Below are 23920 nucleotides of genomic sequence, written 5' to 3' on the forward strand. Positions count from 1 at the left end.
ACGAATCAAGAACTGTTTGAAAGGTACCTTTGCAATCAAAATAGCCACTATGAAAAATATGGACAATTTCCGTTTCAAAGGAAAGCCACCATGTGCTCATGCCAAATCAACACCTTTCCCTGTCAGCAAAGATGAATGGGACACAAAGGAGGACATTGGTAAGCCCATGAAGAATGCATTGTATATACTGTGATATGCCAAAATGACCTGTCGGGCTGAAGCGACATCAAACAGTGAAAAAATCAAACCCATAGCCTTAGCCATTATTGAGTTACGCTTGTCTGAAAGCATTAGTCAGTCAGTTACTCAGTCAGTAGAAAATGCCATTAAATAAAATATATTTAAAATTCCGTAACAACTTGTTGAAAGCATTTCAGATCAATCTGAAGTTTGTTTGGACTTAGTTTTACCTTACAATTGTCATCAGGGAAAATTGAGGCTGGTTTTTGGGTGATTTTATTTCATGGGCCACACCTACTCCTTTGTCGTCCCTACTATACAATTAGTATTGTACTGTATGATAGAGCAGTCCATATCCTAACTGATACACAATAATCTTGACTAGTTCTGACGTTCCCACCAGTTGAGCTGTGAAAAGAGTTAGGCAATAACATTACGTGGACATGACACTACTACACTACCATCGTAACAAGAAAGGTCATTGACACACTAACTTCATTTTGAAAAACCCTTCTGTACCGAAATCCCGAATTAGCAACTCAACAAGGAAAGTTTTGTCAGACACAGTATTCACTACTACAGGCTTCTGTTACACAGTGATTTCATCGTGACAACTTAATGTTGTTGTTGTTATTGACAACCACTTACATCTGGTTTAAACAAGAACTCCACTCCTTCCCCAGCATCATCCAAAGTTACTCCTCTGAAGACCAGTATGGTCAACACTATACAGTATAAGTGAACACTGCTTTGACATAGGCTACCTGAAAACAAAAACAGAAACTTATTGTATACAGTACCCACATAGTAGGTGATCACAAACTCCACTAAGAGAGACCTCTGGGCAGGTCAGCAGGTCACAAAGCAATACACATGTCCACTCACCTTTCCAGAAGACTTGATTCCTCTGAATAAACACAGGTAAGTGATCAGCCATGCACAAAACAGACAAATCAACAACAGCCAATTGAATTCACCAGCAACTCCAATATCATCACTGACATGTATCACATGATTGTACCAGTAGTACCTGTAGTACACAAAATTCCTAGATACAACTGACTATACATAATCTTACTACAACTATCACCATTAAAATAAAAAGAAAATAGTTTTTGAATAGAACGGATATTTGATACAAACATACAGTCCCACCTGGCCCAATTCTGTAACAATGCATGGAAATTCCTGGGATAGAAATGCTTGCACCCAGTGTAAGGGAAATTGAATTATATTTTCACTTAATCAGACCTCAATGATGCATTTTAAAAAGTCCTATATGGCTAGAATTATAGTAAGGCAGGTTTACCTATTGTTAGAGATTTCTTTACTTTGAAGAGTTCTACTGTTTATAATAGAAAGTGAATATCAAATACTATCACACAGTACAATAGTACTGTATGGTACGGACGATGAAGGTGCAGGCGTGGTCCATGAAGAAAAATCTACCCTAAATCATCTTCAAAAATCCTTCATGGGCATTTCACAGTATTGGTCAGGTATAAACAAGCTCATATATGTCTCCAGAATGACCTGAAACGTTTCTGACAAGGCATTACGAAACTTTAATAAAAAATATATATTTTGGCGAATTATTTACTGCCTCACTGCCTGCCTCACTGCCTGCCTCACTGATGTGTTCAGTCAAGCGTAGCGGAAAACTAGCTACAGCTACAGTCTTGCTTCTTTGGCAGAAATGCTCTGAATTTTGTGGAGAAAAACCTTTCACAATATTAAATACTTACGATGTGTGCACTACTGTCTTACTGTTTTATCTTTGATCCTTTCTTTATCATGGCCATCTCTCACGGGTACGGCTTCCATCAAAACATGCACACCACAGCGCCTCAACATATTGGAATAAATGTGTAGCATAATTATAGTAAGCATGTGATTTTAATGTTGGGATACACCTCGGGATATGCTGCTGCTGCCTGTTCAACATCGCCACTACATGCGTAAGGATTTGAGTGTTTGCCTTGGCTTTAAGGTGGTTTCTTTTCCGAGTTTAAAAACTGGCTGTATATGGCACCTCTCTACAGACTCTATGGGTAGCTTCCCCAGAGCACTTTTCAGGAGTACTACAACTGAAAAGTACTGTAGTAGGCCTCATAGGCTCACGTATCCTGTCGTCTAGAAAGTGGCCGTGACTCGTACTTACACAAACTAATAGTAAGAGCAGCCCTGAGGCTTTGTTGAGAGAATTAGTGGAAAATAATACTGTAGACATACTATAAAACAGTTTAAAACATACTTCTGTGGGTAATGTGTTGTTTAAAGCGGTTTGTTAAAAATTTGCATCCTTAGGAATATTTAGCTGTGTATTTCGAGAATTACTAAATACGGTTATTCAACGAAATTTACAAGAAAGTACACAAACAAGTGCAAGAAAAAATTAGGAATTTTCCATATGGGTAGGGACTGCAGCAATAAAAAGCACTGAAACAAGCCGCTGAGACAAAACACAAATGAATGATTGCATTTTAATTAATCCCTACTTTAGCCTGCTATGATGTATGGTTAAAGTAGGGATTAAAATGCAATCATTCAGTTGTGTTTTGTCTCAGCGGCTTGTTTCAGTGTTTTTTACTGCTGCAGTTCCTACTCATATGGAAAATTCCTAATTTTTTCTTGCACTTGTCACATATAATATACACAGAAACAACACTACACACAAACCAAATAAGCAAAGCAAAGCTTCTACACATACACACACAAACGCATGTACGCAGACGCACATATATACACATGTGTGCATACATGCACAAACACACTCACGCGACACACACACACACACACACACACACACACACACACACACACACACACACACACACACACACACACACACACACACACACACACACTAGGGCTGAGCAATACTGCTATTTTAGTATCACAATTGATACTAAAGCCACTATTCACAATACTTACAAATAAGTCAATCATAGTTGGTGTAACATAGCGTATTGCTCAGTATTCCTGCAGGAAGTCTATAAAGGTAGAATCAAACTAGCCACTATTATCCTTGTTTACAGTAACAGATATTGTAACACATGCTTTGAGGTTATGTTATGGTGTTCACACCTCTCTGCAGGGGTAACCAGGTTAAGACTTACAAGGATTCCTAGCCTAGTACAGCATAACAAGGTATCAGGATAGTTAACAAATATTGCGATATTGATACTTTACAAACTATTGCGATATATCACTAAAACAATAATATTGTTCAGCCCTCACACACGCACGCACGCACGCACGCACGCACATACACTTGGTAAAGTCCTCAGTACACTCCTCTATAGCTTTAGTAGTGGGAACATCACTACAATTCCCTCCCATTATTAGACGATAACTGACATTTTCTCTATTCATATGACCCATCTTGTATCCACAACACTTCTCCCATGGCAGGGGATCATGAAATGAGTTAACAAAATAGAACAACACCCAAGAGATGATGACGTTGTAGTACATAGAAATATAGGTGATGGTAATGACAGAAGCAATCCCAATACCAGAATATGGAGGGAATATCTTAAACCATGATCTGTATGGACTACAACATATAAATGTTGTGAAGTCAAAGGAAGTGGCCAATAATGGCAATAATAAATGACATACTATATTGTCATGTGTTGTCTGATGTGTGTAAAAAGTTGGTCCCAATTATAAGACAGGAACATCATAGGAGACCAAATCACCTAATAATGCAGTCACCTCCTTAACTAGGTCCTGGCCCAAAGGCAACAGAAAATATTATTTGTTAAAAGTGTAACAGTTGACATACATTGAGAGATGCTCAGAATCTTGCCACACTTCGTACACAGAAAACCAGTAGCTCCCAACATTACTCTGAACACAAACACTAATATTTAATAAGATAACAGTAGTAAAATCAAGTCACAAAGTTACTCACTGAAGACATCCACTCTCACTGGTAACACTTTGTACATAATTCTTCAATGATTGCCTAAAGGCTGAAACATTGCTCTCTGAAACCTCCAGAAACATGTGAACTACAACAATCTAAACAACAAGCAAAATGGTAAATGGAAAACTTTTCAGCAAGACACACCGTGTTTTTGCTGTCTTGTGTAACTTCCTCTTCTTCTACCATTTCTAGTTTGATCTACAAGAATAATCAGTAACACTAGTAATCCCCCAAGAGCTTGTATAGAAGGGAGTCACAATTTTAACAGAGAAAAAAAATTCTAGACCAAGTGAAGACTTCATCCCCAGACACTTGTAGTTGAGGTACTTGTAAAGCAACAGAGCAAGGTGTGTTGGCGTCTTAAGTAAACAGTTTCCAAAGAAAACAATTTTCGTGGAAAAATACATGTGAGTACTTTCAGTTTCAGATTCCATATAAAACTTTGTAGTATATGTGACCATCTCAGCAGAACCACACATAGTTTGCACAAGTATATTATGCATGCTACAAGGAAAAATACATGTTATAATCAAGCCATTACTTTGGGAAGCAAGTCTATATATACACCATCTTATTTGCTTGCTAATGGACAGTCATGTGTTTATTTGCGATGTAGTAGATGTACACAATATTGTCATAATTTCTTTCATTTGAAATGCCTCCGTCATCTCCTTCATACTTGGTTATGCACAAGTGACTGCAGGGCTAAAACTATACCTCGGTGGGTTTGTCAATTTATGGTAAACATTGTAAGCCAAATCGCTACCCTGCAAATTTATCAGTAGTATAAATCACTGTACAAATTGATTCGTACAGTACAATAATTCCCATAATTAGCGCTAAAACTTTGGTAACCCATAACAGTGAGATACTTAAAACATCTGGAAATTGTGCGAACGTGATCATATACAACACAGAGTGTATGCAGATAAGACAATCAAAATGTTACAGTACGTACTACCAATAAATGTAGTAATATTACATACTAGTACATACTGTACAAGGTCAAGTACCTTTCCTTCCAACTTATCAAACAGTGCAGACAGTCGATCCATCTCTGAACCAAACAGGGTTACTGTATACTACCCCTCCACTAGCAGCAACAGCTATTGGGAGAATGACAACATCAAAAAGCAGACAACACAGGCATGACTAACTTACACAACTTGTTAAAAAAAACTGAATTTTCATTTCAGTCAACCTACTTAGTTTTGTACATCTTTGTTTTATAAGGTGGCTTCCTCAAGCCACTCAGAACACATTTTCTCTAGTACTCAAACCTCTCCGATTTTCAGTGATCAGGATATCTGTAAGTGTTTATATAATCTATTTCTAGTCGTAGAACGAACCATTCCTCCTCATGACTGAGGGAGTTGTCTATGTTGATAGACAGAGTGTTGACAAGTAACATCATACAATATGGTAGTACTGTATATTAGGAATCATGCAGTTTTGGGCTTTCTTGTCCAAAAATATCACCCTAATACCAGCCTCAAATTTCCTCCATAACAGCTTGGCAGTATTGGTTAGGCATAGCCAAGCCCAAAAATGCCTTCAGAGTGACTCCAAACCCTTCCAACAAGTTTCTATGTAATTTTAAAAATTTCCTATTTAACAGAATTTAACTGGCTACGATTACGCATTACGACGACACCCTAATACCTACCTAGGTTTGCCACCCATGCTGGGTAAGGGACTGCTTGTTACCGCATACCCAAGGCTTTCCCAATGGCTCAAGTGACCTCAATAGCCTTGGGTGAGACACGTGGACATCAGTGCCCACTGTACCCAACACCAGTCACAGTGTACTACCTAAGCACAATACACTGGAATTCAGACATACCCCTGGGAGAGGAGAGGTGGGAGAAAACTAGTTTGCACTTCTGCCTCGTGTATGCTTATTGTTCCGTGCATGTGATGCTGGATAGCCTGCCACCATTTCTGTCCTCTATCTCCGTGACACTTTAAAGAACCAGGCTATTGGGTTAAACTGCGTCTAACCCTCATTTAACTGGCTACGATTATGCATTACGATGACACCCTAATACCTACCTAGGTTTGCCCCCCATGCTGGGTAAGGGACTGCACGCCCACAGTCTCCCCAATGGCTCACGTGACCTCAATAGGCTTGGGTGAGACACATGGGCGTCAATGCCCACTGTACCCAGAGGCTGGGTTGCTATGCAATCCAGGCCTCACCTAGCAACGGGGGTTTCTTTAATTTGTTTCAGTTTGTTTACCCTTTGCTTTAGTCCCCAATCATATGCTCTCTGGATTCGGGTCCTGTCAAAACACTCAGCATATTTCCCTCAGTTAACAATATTCATGCACCACCATTTTGTCTCACTGTGCTTCCTAGCATGCTATTAGAAACTTTTCAACAATGCAGGAGCTGCCGAAACTGAACAATCAGCTCTGTTGTCTATATACACCCCCCCCCCCCCCCCCCCCCCCTTTGTCATACCGTGTAATTAACAACATCCACATACCATTGACCAATTAACGCTACCATACCCACTGATATCTGGAAATAGCCTTCTGAGTAAAAGGACTTTTGTGCTTTTTGCGACACATGTACAGTACTGGTAAACTATTATATAAGTGAAGTGCCATCATTTAACCTACTGTAATCCATCCCTGTCACTTCTGCTTATACACACGCGCTCCTCAGTACAACTGGTTTATTGCCTTTTCTACCGTACTGCACTAATTGTATTGTCACCATATATCTGTACCAATGTCAGAATCCCTTGTAGAGTGCATGGCGGTGGCGAGTGATCATGTTACACAACTGCTCAGTGCTCTGAATGTCAAAGTGAAGAAATTTGACGGTACTCCCACTGGCAACAAGGTAATCTAAACCCGTTAGGTTTGCCGTTGTAGATTCTCAGTAAACAGTCCTGGACGCTCCTGCCCATGACATACTGGGGTCTAACCTGACTATTGTATGTATATACATTTTGTTGTGTCCTGTAACTCAGTGTAATCTGTATTGGTACTTCCCAATACTTTTGTTCCTTGTACATTCTTCGTGGTACGTTTCATTAACTTGTACGAGTTATATGGCTTAATACATCATTTTATCTAGCCTAGTTATCCACCATTATTATACTAACAATGGAAAGAACACTGATAACCCAGTCGTCTACTTAACGACTTCCCTCTTTCAAAGAACAGTATTGCATTTTCTATACACGTATGGCTTTAACTTGTTTCGCACCTCTCACCTAGATTGCTACCTCTCTCTAGCACTCCATTTATACTGTCCTGAACTACTTTCAGCTCATGTCAATGACCTCTAACTAACCCTTGATTGCCCTGTCAAGAGCTGGGATTGCATGCGGGCGGGCGGGCGGGCAGGCAGGCAGGCAGGCAGGCAGGCAGGCAGGCAGGCAGGCAGGCAGGCAGGCAGGCAGGCAGGCAGGCAGGCAGGCAGGCAGGCAGGCAGGCAGGCCGGCAGGCAGGCAGGCAGGCAGGCAGGCAGGCAGGCAGGCAGGCAGGCAGGCAGGCAGGCAGGCAGGCAGGCAGGCAGGCAGGCTCCATTCAATACTTTTTTTAAAAATTTCATAACAATTTATTGGAAGCTTTTAGGATCATACTGATGGCACTTTTGGGCTTGGTTATACCTGACCAATACTGCCAAGGTGCCAGGATGGAGTTGTGAAGCTGGTTCTTGGGTGAATTTTTTGAATAGGAAAACCCAAATCTCCATGATCCTTAATATACAGTACTGTTGTAGTACTACTGTACTGTATGATCATATACACAAAAACAACACTACACACAAACCAAAAAAGCAAAGCTGCTACATACATGCACGCAGACATGCATGCACAAACACACAAATGGTGACACAGATACGCGCAGATACGCACTCACGCACACACACACTTGGTAAAGTCCTTAGTACACTCCTCAATAGCTTTAGTAGTGAGAACATCACTACAATTCCCTCCCATCATTAGACGATAACTGACATTTTGTCTATTCATATGATCCACCTTTTATCCACAACAGTTCTCCCATGGCAGGAGATCATGAAATGAGACTACAACATATAAATGTTGGGAAGTCAAAGGAAGTGGCCAATAATGGCAATAATAAATGACATTACTACATTGTAATTTGTCATCTGATGTGTGTAAAAAGTTGGTCCCAATTATACGACGGGACCGTCATAGGAGACTAAATCACCTAATAATGCAGTCACCTCCTTAACCCTTAAACGTGCATGAAACTTTTAAGGAATTAGTCCTGAATGTGCACAGAACATTTATGGAATGCGTGTTTACACAAAACAAACTTATATGGTGAGGTAAGACAGCCTTTCCTAAATCTATTAGCCTAAAACCATATATCAGTAGAAAGCTTATTCATTGGTCTACTTGGAGAAGGCTAAATAACCACTGTAACAACAATGGCTTACTTGTTATAAAGCGAAGAAGATCAATGTCTCGCGCCACATTCTTCGCTTCAATCGTAGTTTCGATTGTGAGTTTAATCACGTGAGCTATATATGGCCTGATTCGCCATTGAATGACCATTCGAATAGTACTTGTTTGAAGCAAATCGGACGAACTGTCAAGGAGTTATGGATCATTTTCTAAAGGTATGTAATATATTTTTTGTGGTTAGTTGTTGAAAATTATTTTCACAGTGATTTTTGGTCTTATGCTTTGGTCGTAGGGTAAACCCCTAGGTATCATTTTAATGCTTATTACATCACGAGTAGAATGGCACAAGTTACAAAGCCATATGGTAAATGCTTCAAATGTTACAGCGCTTTGTTTACAACCATGCGTAAAAGCCTATATATAGGCTTACGCGTTTTCAAGACCATGCGTAATCTGCCTATATATATATATATATAGGATTATGCGCGTTTAAGGGTTAACAAGGTCCTGGCCCAAAGGCAACAGAAAATATTATTTGTTAAAAGTATAACAGTTGACATACATTGAGAAATGCTCAGAATCTTGTCACAATCAGTAGCTCCCAACATGACTCTGAACACAAACACTAATATTTAATAGACAACAACAGTAAAATCAAGTCACAAAGTTACTCACTGAAGACATCCACTTTCACTGGTAACACTTTGTACATAACTCTTCAATGATTGCCTAAAGGCTGAAACATTGCTCTCTGAAACCTCCAGAAACATGTGAACTACAACAATCTAAACAACAAGCAAAATGGTAAATGGAAAACTTTTCAGCAAGACATACCGTGTTTTTGCTGTCTTGTGTAACTTCCTCTTCTTCTACCATTTCTAGTTTGATCTACAAGAATAATCAGTAACACTAGTAATCCCCCAAGAGCTGTATAGAAGGGAGTCACAATCTTAACAGAGAAAAATATTCCAGACCAAGTGATCACTTCATTCCCAGACACTTGTAGTTGAGGTACTTGTAAACACTGTACATGACTAATCCAACATGTAGCAAAGCAAGGCATGTTGGTGTCTTAAGTAACAATTTTTATGGACAAGCAAATATGAGTTTTGGATTCCTTATAAAACTTTGCAGTACATGTGACCATCTCAGCAGAAACACACATATTTACACCAGCGTTGACCTTTGTTGATTCTTATTTAACAGTATGTACCCTTGTTTACCTGTGTTTACCCATGGCAAAGGTATTCCTCTACACAGATAGTGGACAGTATACAGTGTATTAGTGAACAAAAATGAATCGTACAGAAGTTTGATGATGTAACCATGTTTACTGTGTTTACCTAGGTATCATTATGATAGTCAGAATTTTGGTCCTATATCATGCCACATATGATATTGTGCATGCTACAGGGAAAAATATGCATGTTATAATCAAGCCATTATTTTGGGAAGCAAGTCTATATATATATACCATCTTATTTGCTTGCTAATGGACAGTTCTTTGTCACATGTGTTTATTTGTGATGTAGTAGCAGTGGTGGATCTAGAAATTTTCAGAGGGGGTTTCAGGTTCCACTTAACTTCAGCCTAGCAAAAAAAAAAACAACAACAAAAAAGGTCACTACCTACTGTTGAACGCCGAGATGAGAATTTCAAACACAAAAGTATGAAGTTTCACCAGTAGAAAAAGTCCTAATATAATACACTATGTATAACTCATGGTGATTTTATCACCAACATGACGAGTCATAAATAAATTAGGGGCGCGCTGTTTTCAGAGGGGATTTCAGTTGAACCATTGCAACCCCCCTGTATCCACCACTGAGTAGATGTACAAAAGATTGTCATAATGTCTTTATTTGAAATGCCTCCTTCATCTCCTTCATCACATGTGACTACAGGGCTAACACTATACTTGCTGATTTATGGTGAACAGTGTAAGCCGAATCGCAACCTTGCAAATTTACCAGTAGTATAGTTGCTGTACAAATTGATTCCTACCTTATAGTGCCGTCCATCATTATAGGCTAAAACTTTGGTAACCCACTCCTTGCACACTGTACACAATACTGAGATACTAAAAAACATTTGGAAATTGTGCAAAATTTTACTGAGTGGTCTTATACCACACAGAGTGTATGCAGATAAGATAAATCAAAATGTTTTTACCAACAATGTAGTAATATTACACACTAGTATGTACTGTACAAGGTCAAGTACCTTTCCTTCCAACTGATCAATCAGGGTGGATAGTCGATCCATCTCTGAACCAAACTGGTCATTGTATACTACCCCTCCACTAGCAGCAACAGCTATTGGAAGAATAACACATCAAAAAGCAGAAAAAATAGGCATCACTAACTTCCAACTATAAATACAGTCTTTCAAAAACTGAGTTTTCATTTTAGCCATTATTCTCCACTTACTTGGATTTTTTAGTCTCTGTTTTATAAAGGTGGCCCCCTCAAGCCACTCAGAATAAATCCCCTCCCTCCCACTATCCTGTACAAGAGAGGACAGAGGGAACACTCCTCAGTTGCTGGGAGAACTATAGTCACTCCCAACCACCCTTCATGCTCAGAAGAGGATGTTACTATTCCTCCTCATGGCTGAGGGAGTTGTCTCTGTTGGTAGACAGAGAGTTAATGTGTACTATAGAAAGGATAATTGGAAACAGTGGAAATGGAAACCGGAAACGGAAAGTGGAAATAGTCAAATCATCATATAAATGTGTCCTAGAGTAAAATCCTTGTTTAGTGGCCACCTCTTAAGGACCAATTTCTTATAAAGACCACCTCTGTACAAAGACCACATTATAATTATATCTCAAAGACGGCTAAGGCACCTTTTATAAAGATCACCCCTTTACAAAGACCACCTCTTAACAGTGCAATAATAGCTAGGTTCCAAACATCTTATGTCAGACTGCTTTATCGCTGCGGTCTGCAGCAGTGCAATATACAAATTATGGCACTGGCGGTGCCTTTGAACTGCCCATGCAGAGTGGTACATAAAAGTATTCTACACAAGTAAATGTAGCTCGTACACTACAACCTATTGTATCAATGAAGAGCTTAGTCTTTTTATCTGTTTTGAGTGCATTATAACTTAATGTACCACTCTGCGTGGGCAGTTCAAAGGCACCGCCAGTGCCATAATTTGTATATTGCACTGCTGCAGACCACAGCGAGTGCATTATAACTTATAATGCACTGGTTGTGGTTTTGTAGACCACAACGAGTGCATTATAAGTTATAATGCACCGACCGCAGTGCAATATACAGATATTGTACTGGCTGCGGTTTTGTGCAGCATAGCACAAGTGCCGGTGGCGAAGACCACTACGACACCTCACCTAATAGGTGGAAAGACACTTCACAGATCACTCGAATTCTTTTACAGCCCGACATGTAAAGGTCGATTGTGGGCCATAACGTCACCAATACGTATAATGTTTACAAGCAGCCAATGGCGATCGAAAAAGCCACGCGGGTGGCCACAACTCTAGTCTACATATATATAAATGTACTTATACACCTTACTAGTCTGGTGCCATCTTAGCTCAGATTAAACTGTAGTCCACTTCGACAATGACTCAATAAAACAAATATATTCTAAATAATACTAACCTTTACGTTCGATTGTGGGAACCAGTTTTGTCATGCCACCAGATTCGAGTTTAGCCAGTGTGAATAATAAGAATTAGACTAGTATCGTTTAGTAGTTAGGTTTTGTTTACTTAAACCGTCTATTTAGCTGCTTTTTTTCGCTCGAGAGAATCACTATGGTGATTAGTCTGGTGCTTAGTCTATATGGCATGCTGAGCACTACATGATGAGAGTCGAACAGCGAATGCAGGTTAGTGATATAACCCATAGCGTACTAGTTTTCAATATCTCAGGTGGCTGCAGTACTGCAGGGGGAACGTCATCGCAACGTCTGGTTTGGTTACCCACAATCGATGTTAGAAACCTGGCCTTTATAAGTGTTACAGCTGTCCTGTGAGACTCTCCCCACCTATTAGGTGAGTTGTACATAACAATTATACAACGTGCACTCGTGCTCTGCCTGTATAAACTCACTTGCCTTCGGGCCTAACGGCCCTCAGGCTCGTGCGTTTATATCAGGCAGAGCACTCGTGGCCGTTGTATAACTATATAATATGACACATTCCGGTACCATAGTAGTATCTGTGCTGGTACAAACTAAGTGATGATGGCATATGACTTGAGTGAAGTGTGGACAAAGAGATGACATTGATATGAGTCATGAGATACATGTTTGAAGCTTAACAAATATTACCATGTAAAGTAATGGTCTTTATCAAAGGTGACTACAAAATGAACCTTAGCCATCTAATTAAAATGCAGTCTTTATAAGAAGGTGGTCTTTAACAGGTGGCCACTAAACAAAGGTTTTACCCTACAGTACATTTATATAACGATGCGACCATTCCTGTTCTCTGTTTCCACTCTCCGTTTCCAGTTTCCATTTCCACTGTTTCCAATTGCCACTATAGAAATGATCCTAGTGATTACAGTCTTAAAACCAACCAGTTCAGGCCATTGCTTATATACACCCACTTGTTAGATTTGATTGTGTGTTTGAGTTTTGGTCAACCAACATCACTATGATGACATTATGCCATAGCACAAAATGATGTCTTTGATGGGAATTATCACCTTATTCATTATCTCACTGCTATACACCATTATACAAGCTCACCTGATTCACCAGATACTAGGTGGTGATATTTCTTGTGCCATTTGACCTTTGTCTTTGTATCAGCAGTGTCCACCACTATTGGGAGGTGATTAGCAGAACTGTGGACAAGATAGACTGGATGGTCAACAACACAAATCAGTGATCAATGGATGGTCAACAACACAAATCAGTGATCAAAAGGTAAAAAGAAAGGTATACCGTATACCAGCATTGACCATATTAGGCAGACTGTACAGTACAAGTTATTATAGTAGTGACACTTAGTCACACTATATAACATATCAAAGATGGTACACTTAACCAGCACATCATCCGAGGGGTCTGAAAAATCATCTACGAAAGTTATTTATAGTAACAATTTACTCTGCAAAACTGTTGTCAAAAATGGTCTAAGTCACTTGTTTTCTAACAAGCAGATAAACAAGAAATTCAGACAATTTTGAGGTTTATTTAATATTTACATTGGCCTATATTACACTTCATCAATGACCCCTCAACATTCGCACAAATGATGTAATATATATTACACACCTCACCATTCATTAAGGCCTAACTCAGTCAGGTGATCATTAGCAGACTCCAGTGGTTTACTGGCCACACTAACATGCTCCAGAGCCTGTTGAGAATAGTGTATACAATTACTAACAATGGAATTCACCATGAGTACACTAGTCTCTTTACATGTATAACTATCTATAGGGTATCAACCAGCCATCCTGGTGAAAGGGATCAGATATCTATACATATGTCTTAAAGGAGCATAAGCTAAATATGCATGGCTGTCCTCATTTCAAGGATAAAAACTGAGTACATTGACATATATAAAAACGTAGGACCACAGACAAATATCTGGATCATTGAAGCGTCCCAAATTATACTGTAAAGGGATTGACATTTTGGGACATCCTTTTATTACGGGGCTCCCTCCTACAGTAGTATAAACGACAATACATAACTCTATTGCTAGCCACAAAAAAGTTACTAACTGTTTATAATAAAGTACCAACTACTTCTACACACAAACACAACCAGACCTCCTTGATCAAGAACCTTGTGGCAAACTTCTCAATTTTGGTCATCTCCTACATAACAACAACAACAACACATAATGAAAACTACAATACATACATACAGCTTATCTTATATCCTTACTGTACACAATATACATCAACTCAAGTTAGAACAAATATTTAAGGTAACATGAGGTGTTGTGAAAAAATTTTCATCATTATTACACATTATTCGATAGAATTTTATTTGAGAGTATTTTGGCACCACGACAAAATGTAATCCTGTGATTTTGTAAACGTCACATGATGTTGAAAGCTCCATTGCTAAACAATCTGATACGTTTAGCTCAAACTTAATCAAAGCTGTATCTGGGTAATGTGAGTTGAAGCAAAGGGTATGGATAGGAAAAGTTACGTGTGATTCTAACCATGGATGACTAACAGTCTATGCTCCAACCAGCAATTTAGCCTACCTGCAAGGGTCCAACTATCTCATAGAACTCCTCCCAAAAGAATGTGAAATAATCTATGCCCAGACCACTTTGTACAACATGCACGCCTACAAGTCAGATGTTTGTACCTATCTAAGTTTGTCTGTATGTACCAACACAAGCAAAAACATTGAATGGTAAAAGCATGCAAGAATTGAAAGTCTGTATTAAACTTCCACAAAGGCAAACTTCTACTTTGAAGTGGTTTTTTTTTGGTGGTCTGAAAAATGGGTGTGGTGACACTCTACCCTCCCATTGAGCTCCTCTGGTATTTAAGGTGGCTGGAAACAGTTTCCATATGGCTTCACCACAAAATTTGCAGGGTCTAAAACAATCAAGCTATCATCATGAAGTGTCTTGTACTAACTGAAGTATTTTGTTTTCTACCATCAACAAACAGGAACACACTGGGATACATGTAGCGTAAGTTACAAGTTTAGCTCTTCAGAGTGAACTCTTCCTTTGTGATTGGCACTATGGGACTGGATTTACTATTAGACACTATTCACCATTGTGCAAAGCTACTTTTCTTATCAGGTCCTTAGTTCACACAATAGTTCTACTCATGTCATAACAAGAATTAAAATGACTTTAAAATATTACTGGGCAGAAGCAAGTATAGAAAATCAGCTTCCACACAATTACAGCTTGCTTACCCATCAAAAATTCGACAGTCATATCTTAAAAATCCAGTGAGTAGTTCATTATTGTATCAAGGCTACGTAGTAGCTAGTAACAACAACACACTGATCTCCTTAAATGCAATGATGACCTGCACTTATCACATGTTATTCATTTGCACATGACAGAATCTGGTGGTCAACCACAGCAATGATACTGCTAATGTGATAGCTTATATAACACTGTTGAAGCCTTATAAACTGTTCCACAAAAAAAACCAAAAAAACACACACAGAGTAGCAGATTTTGTAGGCTACCAGAAAAACCATGCAGGATGTCTCTTTGACATGAAAGGGGATATCTCCCCTGTAGAGGAGGTGCGACACGCACACGTGACCACATATGTTTTGTACAGGGAAATTATTTCGTGGTGTTATCAATGAAAAATGCGTGCCGATCAAACTCTTTTCTTATGCTTAATTCAACGGTACAATCAACCCATTCAACCACAGTGGTTCAGATTCAATATGCACAGCCTATTGGAGGAACTGTCACATGATAAATAACTAACCATACGAAATAAAGCCAAGCAGCAAGTTGGGAAGAGAAAACAAGTGAAAATTAACTGCACAAGTGTATAAGTAGCTTTGCAGTTTGCCAAATCTTGTCTATGGATTCATTTTCTGTGAATTTACCACTTGAAGAATGCAATTACTGCAAATTCTTTTCAATAGCGCTTAGTTTGTGTTGGACCTTCTCTGTGTCCCCTGTATATGAGAATGAAGCACCGAGGCTCTGTCGAGAATTTGTGAACACAAAACACTTGAGAAAATATTTGTGTGTGCAAAACAGTTTGTTCAAATAGTACTTCCTTAGCAGTGTGTATCATCAAAATTAGAGAATTACAAAATAATTATGAAACATGAAATCACAGTAACTTTTATTAATTTGATAATTCTGTATGCATTATGGCAAACCCGAGTACATGAATCCTGTGGACAAGGAATCCATAAACAACAAAAAATCAAACATGGCTGTTGTGTACTATAAAAAGTAACTTTTAAAATTCCTTATTAAGATATTATCTGGAGGTACATACTCAAGTACATCACATTGCAGCACAATGAAACAAAGCTACAGAAATAAAGTTGAATGGCACAATGGAAGAATGGTAGCACAGGCATAGCAGGACAGCCCTTTTACATTTGCTAGTAGTACGAAACTATACCAGTGGACTACCCTAAGCGACTGGACGGGTTTCCCGTCAAAGCAGCTTTGTTGCTGTCACACAAAACGATGGAGTAGTGGACCATTCGATATCCCTGTTACACATAAGAATAGTGTAACTAATGATATACGTCACTAACACAAGATGCCATGTTTGAATTTTACCCATAATAATACTATGGAGTTGCATGATACCTTGTCCAAATGATTCAATGTGCTCCTGTTATAAAAAGTGTGATATGGGACTAGATACAAAAGGTGGATCATTGTCTTATTTGAAACATAGTTTTTTTCCATAATTTAAAATGATATTTTTAGCCATTGGTCAATTTTGTGATGCCACTATTTCATTTCATGGGAAATTTCAGAAATTTCATGGAAAATCCACTATATGGTACTTTTTTGCCAGCACTCTAACTGTATCGCTAAGAGGGGATTCTGAGATGGTTACAAGGAAGCAAGCAAGCATGTATGCATATGTACAAACACACACACACACACACATGTACACACACATGTACACACACATGTACACACACACACACACGTACACACCTTATCACCTCATCGGCCTGTCTCATGACAATAGCAGGGTCCTGGAAGAACTGAACCTAGCACCACCTTAGCTTGAACAGTAATGCTGGTGCCGGGTGAGATCACTTTTACGATGCTCTCAGTTGGTGTTAGGTAGCCCAGGATCATTCAAGGTGGCATGAATTGTGCCAAACCGTTTCGTCAGAAAGAGTTGCTAGGGGTCCCACTATGGTCACTGGCTCTTTTGTCTGTGGTTGTGGGAGAACTTTTAATCATTCTGGAGATTTAACTAGACACCATAAGTACTGTTCCGGTCAGCCTCCTCCGCCAAAATAACAGAGTTCCACTGTGGATGTGAAAGAATGTTCCATCATACACACACACGCACACCTCACACACACACATTACACACATGCACACTACACACATATCAAGGCTTGTAACAATAGCACACTGATCTCGTTAAATGCAATGATGACCTGCACTTATCACATGTTATTCATTTGCACATGACAGGATTTGGTGGTCACCCACAACAATGATCACTGCTAATGTGATAGCTTACATAACATTGTTGAAACCTTATAAACTGTTCCACAAAAAAAAACAGTAGCAGACCTAAGCACCGAGGATCTGTCGAGAATTTGTGAATGCAAAACACTTGTGAAGATATTTGTGTGTACAAAGTAGTTTGTTCAAATAGTATATCCTTAGCAGTGTGTATCATCAAAATTAGAGAATTACACAATAATTATGAAATACGAAATCACAATAAATTTTATTGATTTGATAATTCTGTATGCGTTATTGCAAACCGGAGTACATGAATGCTATGCAAAGGAGGTTGGACGCGCTATAAGCACTACTTAAATATATTGTCCTTAATTGCATTCTTTTCTTTGGTATTTCACATGACCGTCAATAGTCACAATACCATAGATTATAGACACACCCTATAATTTCTGGCAATACTAAACTGAAAAACTGTAGAGTTTAATGGGATTCGTTAGATATTCAGACCGTCCTTCACGTAGGCGGTTATGTACTTTGTTTTCTCAAGGCACTTGAGATTCGGGGTGAAATTAATAAACTTTGATTTGATGCATACAACTTCACCAGACTTGTCACATACGTTTTCTATAATGAAACAACGACCCTTCACTGGGATTGCTGTATTACCTTCCACAATCAAACTGATTTTTCGTAATTTTTTTATTGGAACTTTAAACTCTGGCTTTGTTACCAGCCAAATCAGCAGGGTTCGCTGGGGATCGCCACGCCGTTAGATTAAGAAATACATAAACTTTCAAATGCACTATAGTTGTAATAAAATTGTCTTGAAACGAAGATTTTCCAATGAAAATGTACAGGTCACGTGAACGCGTCAAACCTCCTCTGAATCCTGTGGACAAGGAATCCATAAACAACAAAAATTCAAACATGGCTGTTGTGTACTATAAAAATAACTTTTACAATTCCTTATTAGGACATTATCTGGAGGTACATACTCAAGTATATCACATTGCAGCACAATGAAGCAAAGCTACAGAAATGAAGTTGAATGGCACAACGGAAGAATGGTAGCACAGGCATGGCAGAACAGCCCTTTTACATTTGCTAGTGGTACTAAATTATACCAGTGGACTACCCTAAGCGACTGAATGGGTTTCCCATCAAAGCAGCTTTGCTGCTATCACACAAAATGATAGAGTAGTGGACCATTCTGTATATCGATATCCCTGTTACACATAAGAATAGTGTAACTAATGATATACGTCACTAACACAAGATGCCATGTTTGAATTTTACCCATAACAATAATATGGAGTTGCATGATACCTTGTCCAAATGATTCAATGTGCTCCTGTTATAAAAAGTGTGATATGGGACTAGATACCAAAGGTAGATCATTGTTTTATTTGAAACATAGCTTGTTCATAATTTAAAATGATATTTTTAGCTATTGCTCAATTTTGTGATGCTACTATTTCATTTCATGGGAAACTTCAGAAGTTTCATGAAAAAATCCACTATATGGTACTTCTTGCCAGCACTCTAACTGTATAGCTGAGAGGGGATTCTGAGATGGTTACAAGCAAGCGTTGTGTTTTTAGTAATCTAGATATTTGAAGCCAAATAATCTAGATTTTCGATTTAATCTCAATATCTGTAACATTATGTAAGTGGTAGTTGTAAAAATAAAATAGCAGTTAAAAAGGTCAACAAGTTGACTTTCACAAGGTTTAGCCATGGATTGTTTATTAGTAGCAATGTTATCTGAAACACTAAATATACATTCTCAGGTTTCTGTAGGTCCTTGTTTACTGCCACCACCAAGAACAAAACCAAAATAAGACCAGGCAGGGAATTTAGTGTTCCCTGGCTTTAAAACTAAATTAACATGGATACCCATAGATCTGGTAGCACTGTCTCTGCCAGGTCTAGTTTTGCTACTGGCCATTTCACCTGCCACAACTTACTGCTGGCCATTTCAGCTGTCATGTTCCCTTGTTCCTGCTATTTACACCTGCCACACACTGACTACCAGCCATTACACCTGCCATGAGTACACAACACAACAGTGCACTAATTGAAACAATGTGAAAACCACTAGTAGACAAATTAAGTTGTTGGCACCCCAGCTGCACAAATTAAAAAAATTAATGTTGGCTATATGACAAGATGTACAATCAATTTGTGACAAATAACAAACACACACACACACACACACACACACACACACTCACACACACACACACACACACACACACTCACACACACACACACACACACACACACACACACACACACACACACACACACACACACACACACACACACACACACACACACACACACTCACACTACACATACCGTAGATTGGTGTTTGTTGTGGGTGGACTTCAAGTTATTAGTGATAGCCACACTAAGATCATCAGTGAGAGAGAATATTGGCTCAAAGTCAGCCATGTACTGCTGAAAGTAAGCTGTAACAAAATGGTACATTTGTACACAGTACCAAACACCATATACACACATACACATATTACACTACACACATATTACACTACACACATATTACACTACACACGTATGCATACACTACACACGTATGCATACACTACACACATATGCATGCACACACACAGTACAATAACTTACCAAGTAGCTCCGAATGACTCAAAGTGCTGCATAAAATAAAATAAAAATAACAAATGCTTATACACTACTATAACAATCACGTTATTCTTATTTTTAACAAATTCAAACTATACAGGCTGTTGTATCAGACCTGTATATGGAATAAATAATTACTCCAAGGAGATTTTGGATTAGAACTTGGGTCATACAGTAGGACCAACAGTTCACAACAAGTAAGGGAGTGAGTATCGTTACGCCACAAATATTCATTTATTGCATCATGTGATTAGTGTTTACGCAATAATTAAAATGACTGTAGCATGTGCTAAGGCCCATTGCCTTGTAATAAGATGAAATTCATTACAGTTTTGTGAATATTATTAAAGAAGACTTCCACTAAAGTAAGTAGTGTAGTTTAGAACCTTTATTCACCAAGATTCAGGTGCTTTGCACAAAACTTTGGCAGTATATATCATTTCTGGTTTTAGCATGGTATGTTAGAGTATTAGTACAACTTTCTGCGTCAGTTTTTTCTAGTACACTAGTGAGGGAGACCTCTGTATTTTCGTAAAATAAACGACTGGTATTTGTAGTAGGGCCGCATGTCAAGAAAAAAAAGGTTTTTGTACCGTCTATCAAAGTTACAGTAGGTTTTAGACCATTTTGCTGTGGCCAAAGACTTCATAATGCCATAGCCATATTAATTTTCAGTCTGGCGTAGGCTGGAGGTTTGTTGATCACTCCCTGCTTATGCTACTAAAGAATAGATTTCTCGATTTACCTTGCCGTAATATGCAATGAACTTTGTGTAAACTGATGCCGAAAGGATTTTTGCATGCTTGTACAATCGGTTCTCTAGCAACGCTGGTCAATCTACAATGGCCATACAGACCAGCATGTAGATAGAGGAAAGCTGGTCTACAATCTGGTTGTGTTCACTTTAGCGTAGTTCTCCAAATCTGTTTATAACTGAATTTTAAAAATATCCTTCAAACCAGAAATTGTGAGGTAACTGCCACCTTAATTGCCAATTATCGTCCAACTCAGTTGTCAGACAAGGTTCTTTATTTTCACTTGAACCTGTCTGTTCTTGTCTATAAAATTTTCTGATAAGTGACTGTATTAGGCAGGTTACACTGAGTAATACAATTTTCAAGTTGGCTAGTTTAGACAGGTGACGTCAATAGGCAGTGAGTGAACAGGTTTCCACATATATAACTATCAAATTTTCACTGAACAAACTCACTTGGTTTTTTCAGTGTCAATCAAATGGAACAACTCCTCTAGTTCTTCACTGGTCATGATCCCGTCAGAAAAGAATTCCTGAAATTCTTTCAAAGACAGAGAACCACTATCCGTGTACATCAATAGTTGATCACCACCGAGTTGATGTCATGGTTTACCATTCTTATCAGCTCTTCTGGATATCTGCAAAAGAAAAAAAATGTTTGTAGACAATTGCAAATGCACATTACTTAAGCACCAGAATTTAATACATCATACAAATGATTACATAATTATTGCGACTGTCTATGGGAAAACCGGTCTTATCACCCATTTAAAAGTACCGAGAAATGTATTCAGGGTGTAGCTATGCATACCAAATTTTCACAACGTTTTACAGCAATTTCTTAACTTCCAGATCACCCACTGAAGAAGTAGCCAACAGCTAAGTTTCCGGCCATTTTAGATAGTTTTTAAACTGAGGTTGTCTGTATCAGGCAAGCTCCAGAAGGGTGGGAGGCAGGGGCCCTGGAAGATGGACAAGATGGTGTTCAAAAATTGAAAAGGAACGTGTTGAAATGAATTAGGCCAAGTTATGGGCCATTCAGGGCTCAGAACTGGCTAAAATGAAAGGAAATTTACAGCACAGGTCTTTGTCCAACATCATGGAGCTGTACAGCCACCTCCTGGTTGGCCAGGGTTCCATCAAGACTCCAGACCACTTGTACGGCTTGCCATTGTGCTTTAAAAAGCAGCCAGCAAAAGCAGACCACTATACTCTGGTCAACTGTGACAGTGAAATTTGAGTGATAATGCATTTCGCAGATCCAGTCACAATTACATGTTGCTATGGAATTAATAATTTAAAATAGACACACAAAAGAAGTGTCAGCACAGCTATTAAGTTTTCTCTATCACATTTTTTTTATGTGGCCTTTAGCAATCACCCATGGCTAAAGTTCTATATGGAACATTTTCAATACAAGTCATGCCTGATTGCCTACTAGCAGTGTTTTCTTAATCAAATGTGCTGTGTGACAAAAGAAGTAAAGGGAAAGAGTAGCTTTGTGACGTGTAATCCCTAGCAAGCACATAATACCCTCCTCACTCACTTCAGTGCACATTTTATGACCAATACTGTAAACAATTCTGTGTCACGTGATCCAATTGCATAATGGGTTGTTGCATAGATAGCCCGATTATCAATCACCCTCAACAATAACTGATTGAATAATCAATTATTGCATAACCGATTCACAGTCTACGCTACAGTACATTATTCAGCTACTGTTGGACTAGGAAATGGATGGTCTAGTAGCCTATGATTTCATCATTGATGCAGTTTTGCTAACACACAGAAAAGCTGGGAGGACATGCTTCCATATCCAAGCCACATTACAACCTAACAGTTTCCTGTTGTAGCTGCATTTTTATTTATTTATTTATTGACATGTCCATACCATACTGGGTATCCCTATTAAATACTGGGTATCCCTATTAAATACTGGGTATCCCTATTAAATACTGGGTATCCCTATTAAATACTGGGTATCCCTATTAAATACTGGGTATCCCTATTAAATACTGGGTATCCCGTTGCCCTACATGCACCACTCCAGCAAAGGGGTCTCACACTGGAAATCGCATACAAGATTTCATAATTTTCAAGGTGACTTCTGTCCACATTCCCTCAGCCCTAGTCTCATGTCCAGACCTTAACGTTTTCATCAGCTCCCAGTCTCACGCAACCTCTAAAAAGAGTAGCAGCCACGACCAAACCAGTTAATTTAGCAATTCAAATTATCAAATTTCAATGTACTATTTTTTTTGGCGCCTGCCCCATACAAACGAAAGTGGTCTGGCTAATCAGCTGGGTCATCTGCACTACGCGATGATAATTTAGTGCCACTCGTGACTTTATACCAGCTTTTATCCAATGTGAATACAGGTTGGAACATAATACCAAATAACTTCCCAGGGACGGCGTTATTTAGACCACAAATCAGAAATAATAATATACGTATACACAAACACTTACGTCTTCTACGATATCCTTCACCTTTAACGCGTGGTGATCACTTTCAGCCATGGCGCACTTTGTCCTTTCAGTCCCTCACGTGGCTTAACGTATAGCGGACTTCCGGATACTAGAATATTACGTTGCCCGAGGACTCATGATCACATGTTTATTATACTTTTGTTTGTTGTACATCAATCGTGATGGTTTCTCTTATTTTCAGCAGTAGACTAAAATATCAGTCATTTGTTCAGTAAAGAAATTGGAAGCTACATTTAGGGATTGTGCTGTATAACTACCATCAAGAGTAAATAATAGAGAAGAGAGTATCCAACTGCCATATACCATATCAAAAATGATCCTGTAAAGTCCACCCTGCTTGTTGAACAATTTCAAAGAAGGTGTTAAATTAGTCTAGT

At 38.8% G+C, this 23920-nt stretch overlaps 2 protein-coding genes and 1 non-coding gene across 15 annotated transcripts in view; all 3 read right to left on the reverse strand.

The window, feature by feature from the left end:
* The window catches only part of LOC136263922 (sodium- and chloride-dependent glycine transporter 2-like), a 58811-nt gene extending 50696 nt beyond the window's left edge, over positions 1-8115 (reverse strand). The window contains exons 1-2 of one of the 3 annotated variants that reach the window (XM_066058568.1): positions 4259-4424; positions 4100-4209 (exon numbers count right to left, since the gene is read on the reverse strand). The gene's annotated coding sequence lies outside the window, so the exon portion shown is untranslated. Of the gene's footprint in view, positions 1-828; positions 906-4099; positions 4210-4258; positions 4425-8001 lie in introns of those variants that run through there. The other 2 variants (XM_066058559.1, XM_066058554.1) reach the window with 2 other exon arrangements.
* Positions 829-23821, reverse strand: LOC136263930 (N-terminal EF-hand calcium-binding protein 1-like). Of its 11 annotated transcripts, none has more exons than XM_066058580.1 (13): positions 23523-23819; positions 21664-21688; positions 21507-21615; positions 20282-20307; positions 19994-20106; positions 14271-14318; positions 13773-13852; positions 13237-13334; positions 10730-10823; positions 9343-9506; positions 9184-9293; positions 9071-9133; positions 8085-8162 (listed from the first exon to the last, which is right to left on the reverse strand). In XM_066058580.1, the coding sequence occupies exons 1-11, from the start codon at positions 23571-23573 to the stop codon at positions 9238-9240; spliced, it is 864 nt and encodes a 287-aa protein (XP_065914652.1). In that variant the 5' UTR covers positions 23574-23819; the 3' UTR covers positions 8085-8162; positions 9071-9133; positions 9184-9237. The 11 variants fall into 11 exon arrangements, with proteins under 11 accessions (XP_065914657.1, XP_065914656.1, XP_065914652.1 ...); XM_066058582.1 differs by lacking the exons at positions 8085-8162; positions 9071-9133 and adding exons at positions 9852-9915; positions 9983-10098 and having other exon boundaries at positions 9269-9293; positions 9343-9396; positions 10732-10823; positions 23523-23821; XM_066058585.1 differs by lacking the exons at positions 8085-8162; positions 9071-9133; positions 9184-9293; positions 9343-9506 and adding exons at positions 829-883; positions 1066-1210; positions 5128-5158 and having other exon boundaries at positions 10763-10823; positions 23523-23820.
* LOC136265270 (small nucleolar RNA U3) lies at positions 10980-11182 on the reverse strand. The gene has a single exon (XR_010705464.1). It is a non-coding gene; the product is annotated as a small nucleolar RNA U3 (small nucleolar RNA).
* Positions 23822-23920: the final 99 nt, after the last annotated feature.

Source organism: Dysidea avara, chromosome 8, assembly GCF_963678975.1.
Source record: "Dysidea avara chromosome 8, odDysAvar1.4, whole genome shotgun sequence".
In the NCBI taxonomy this organism is placed as follows: Eukaryota; Metazoa; Porifera; class Demospongiae; order Dictyoceratida; family Dysideidae; genus Dysidea; species Dysidea avara.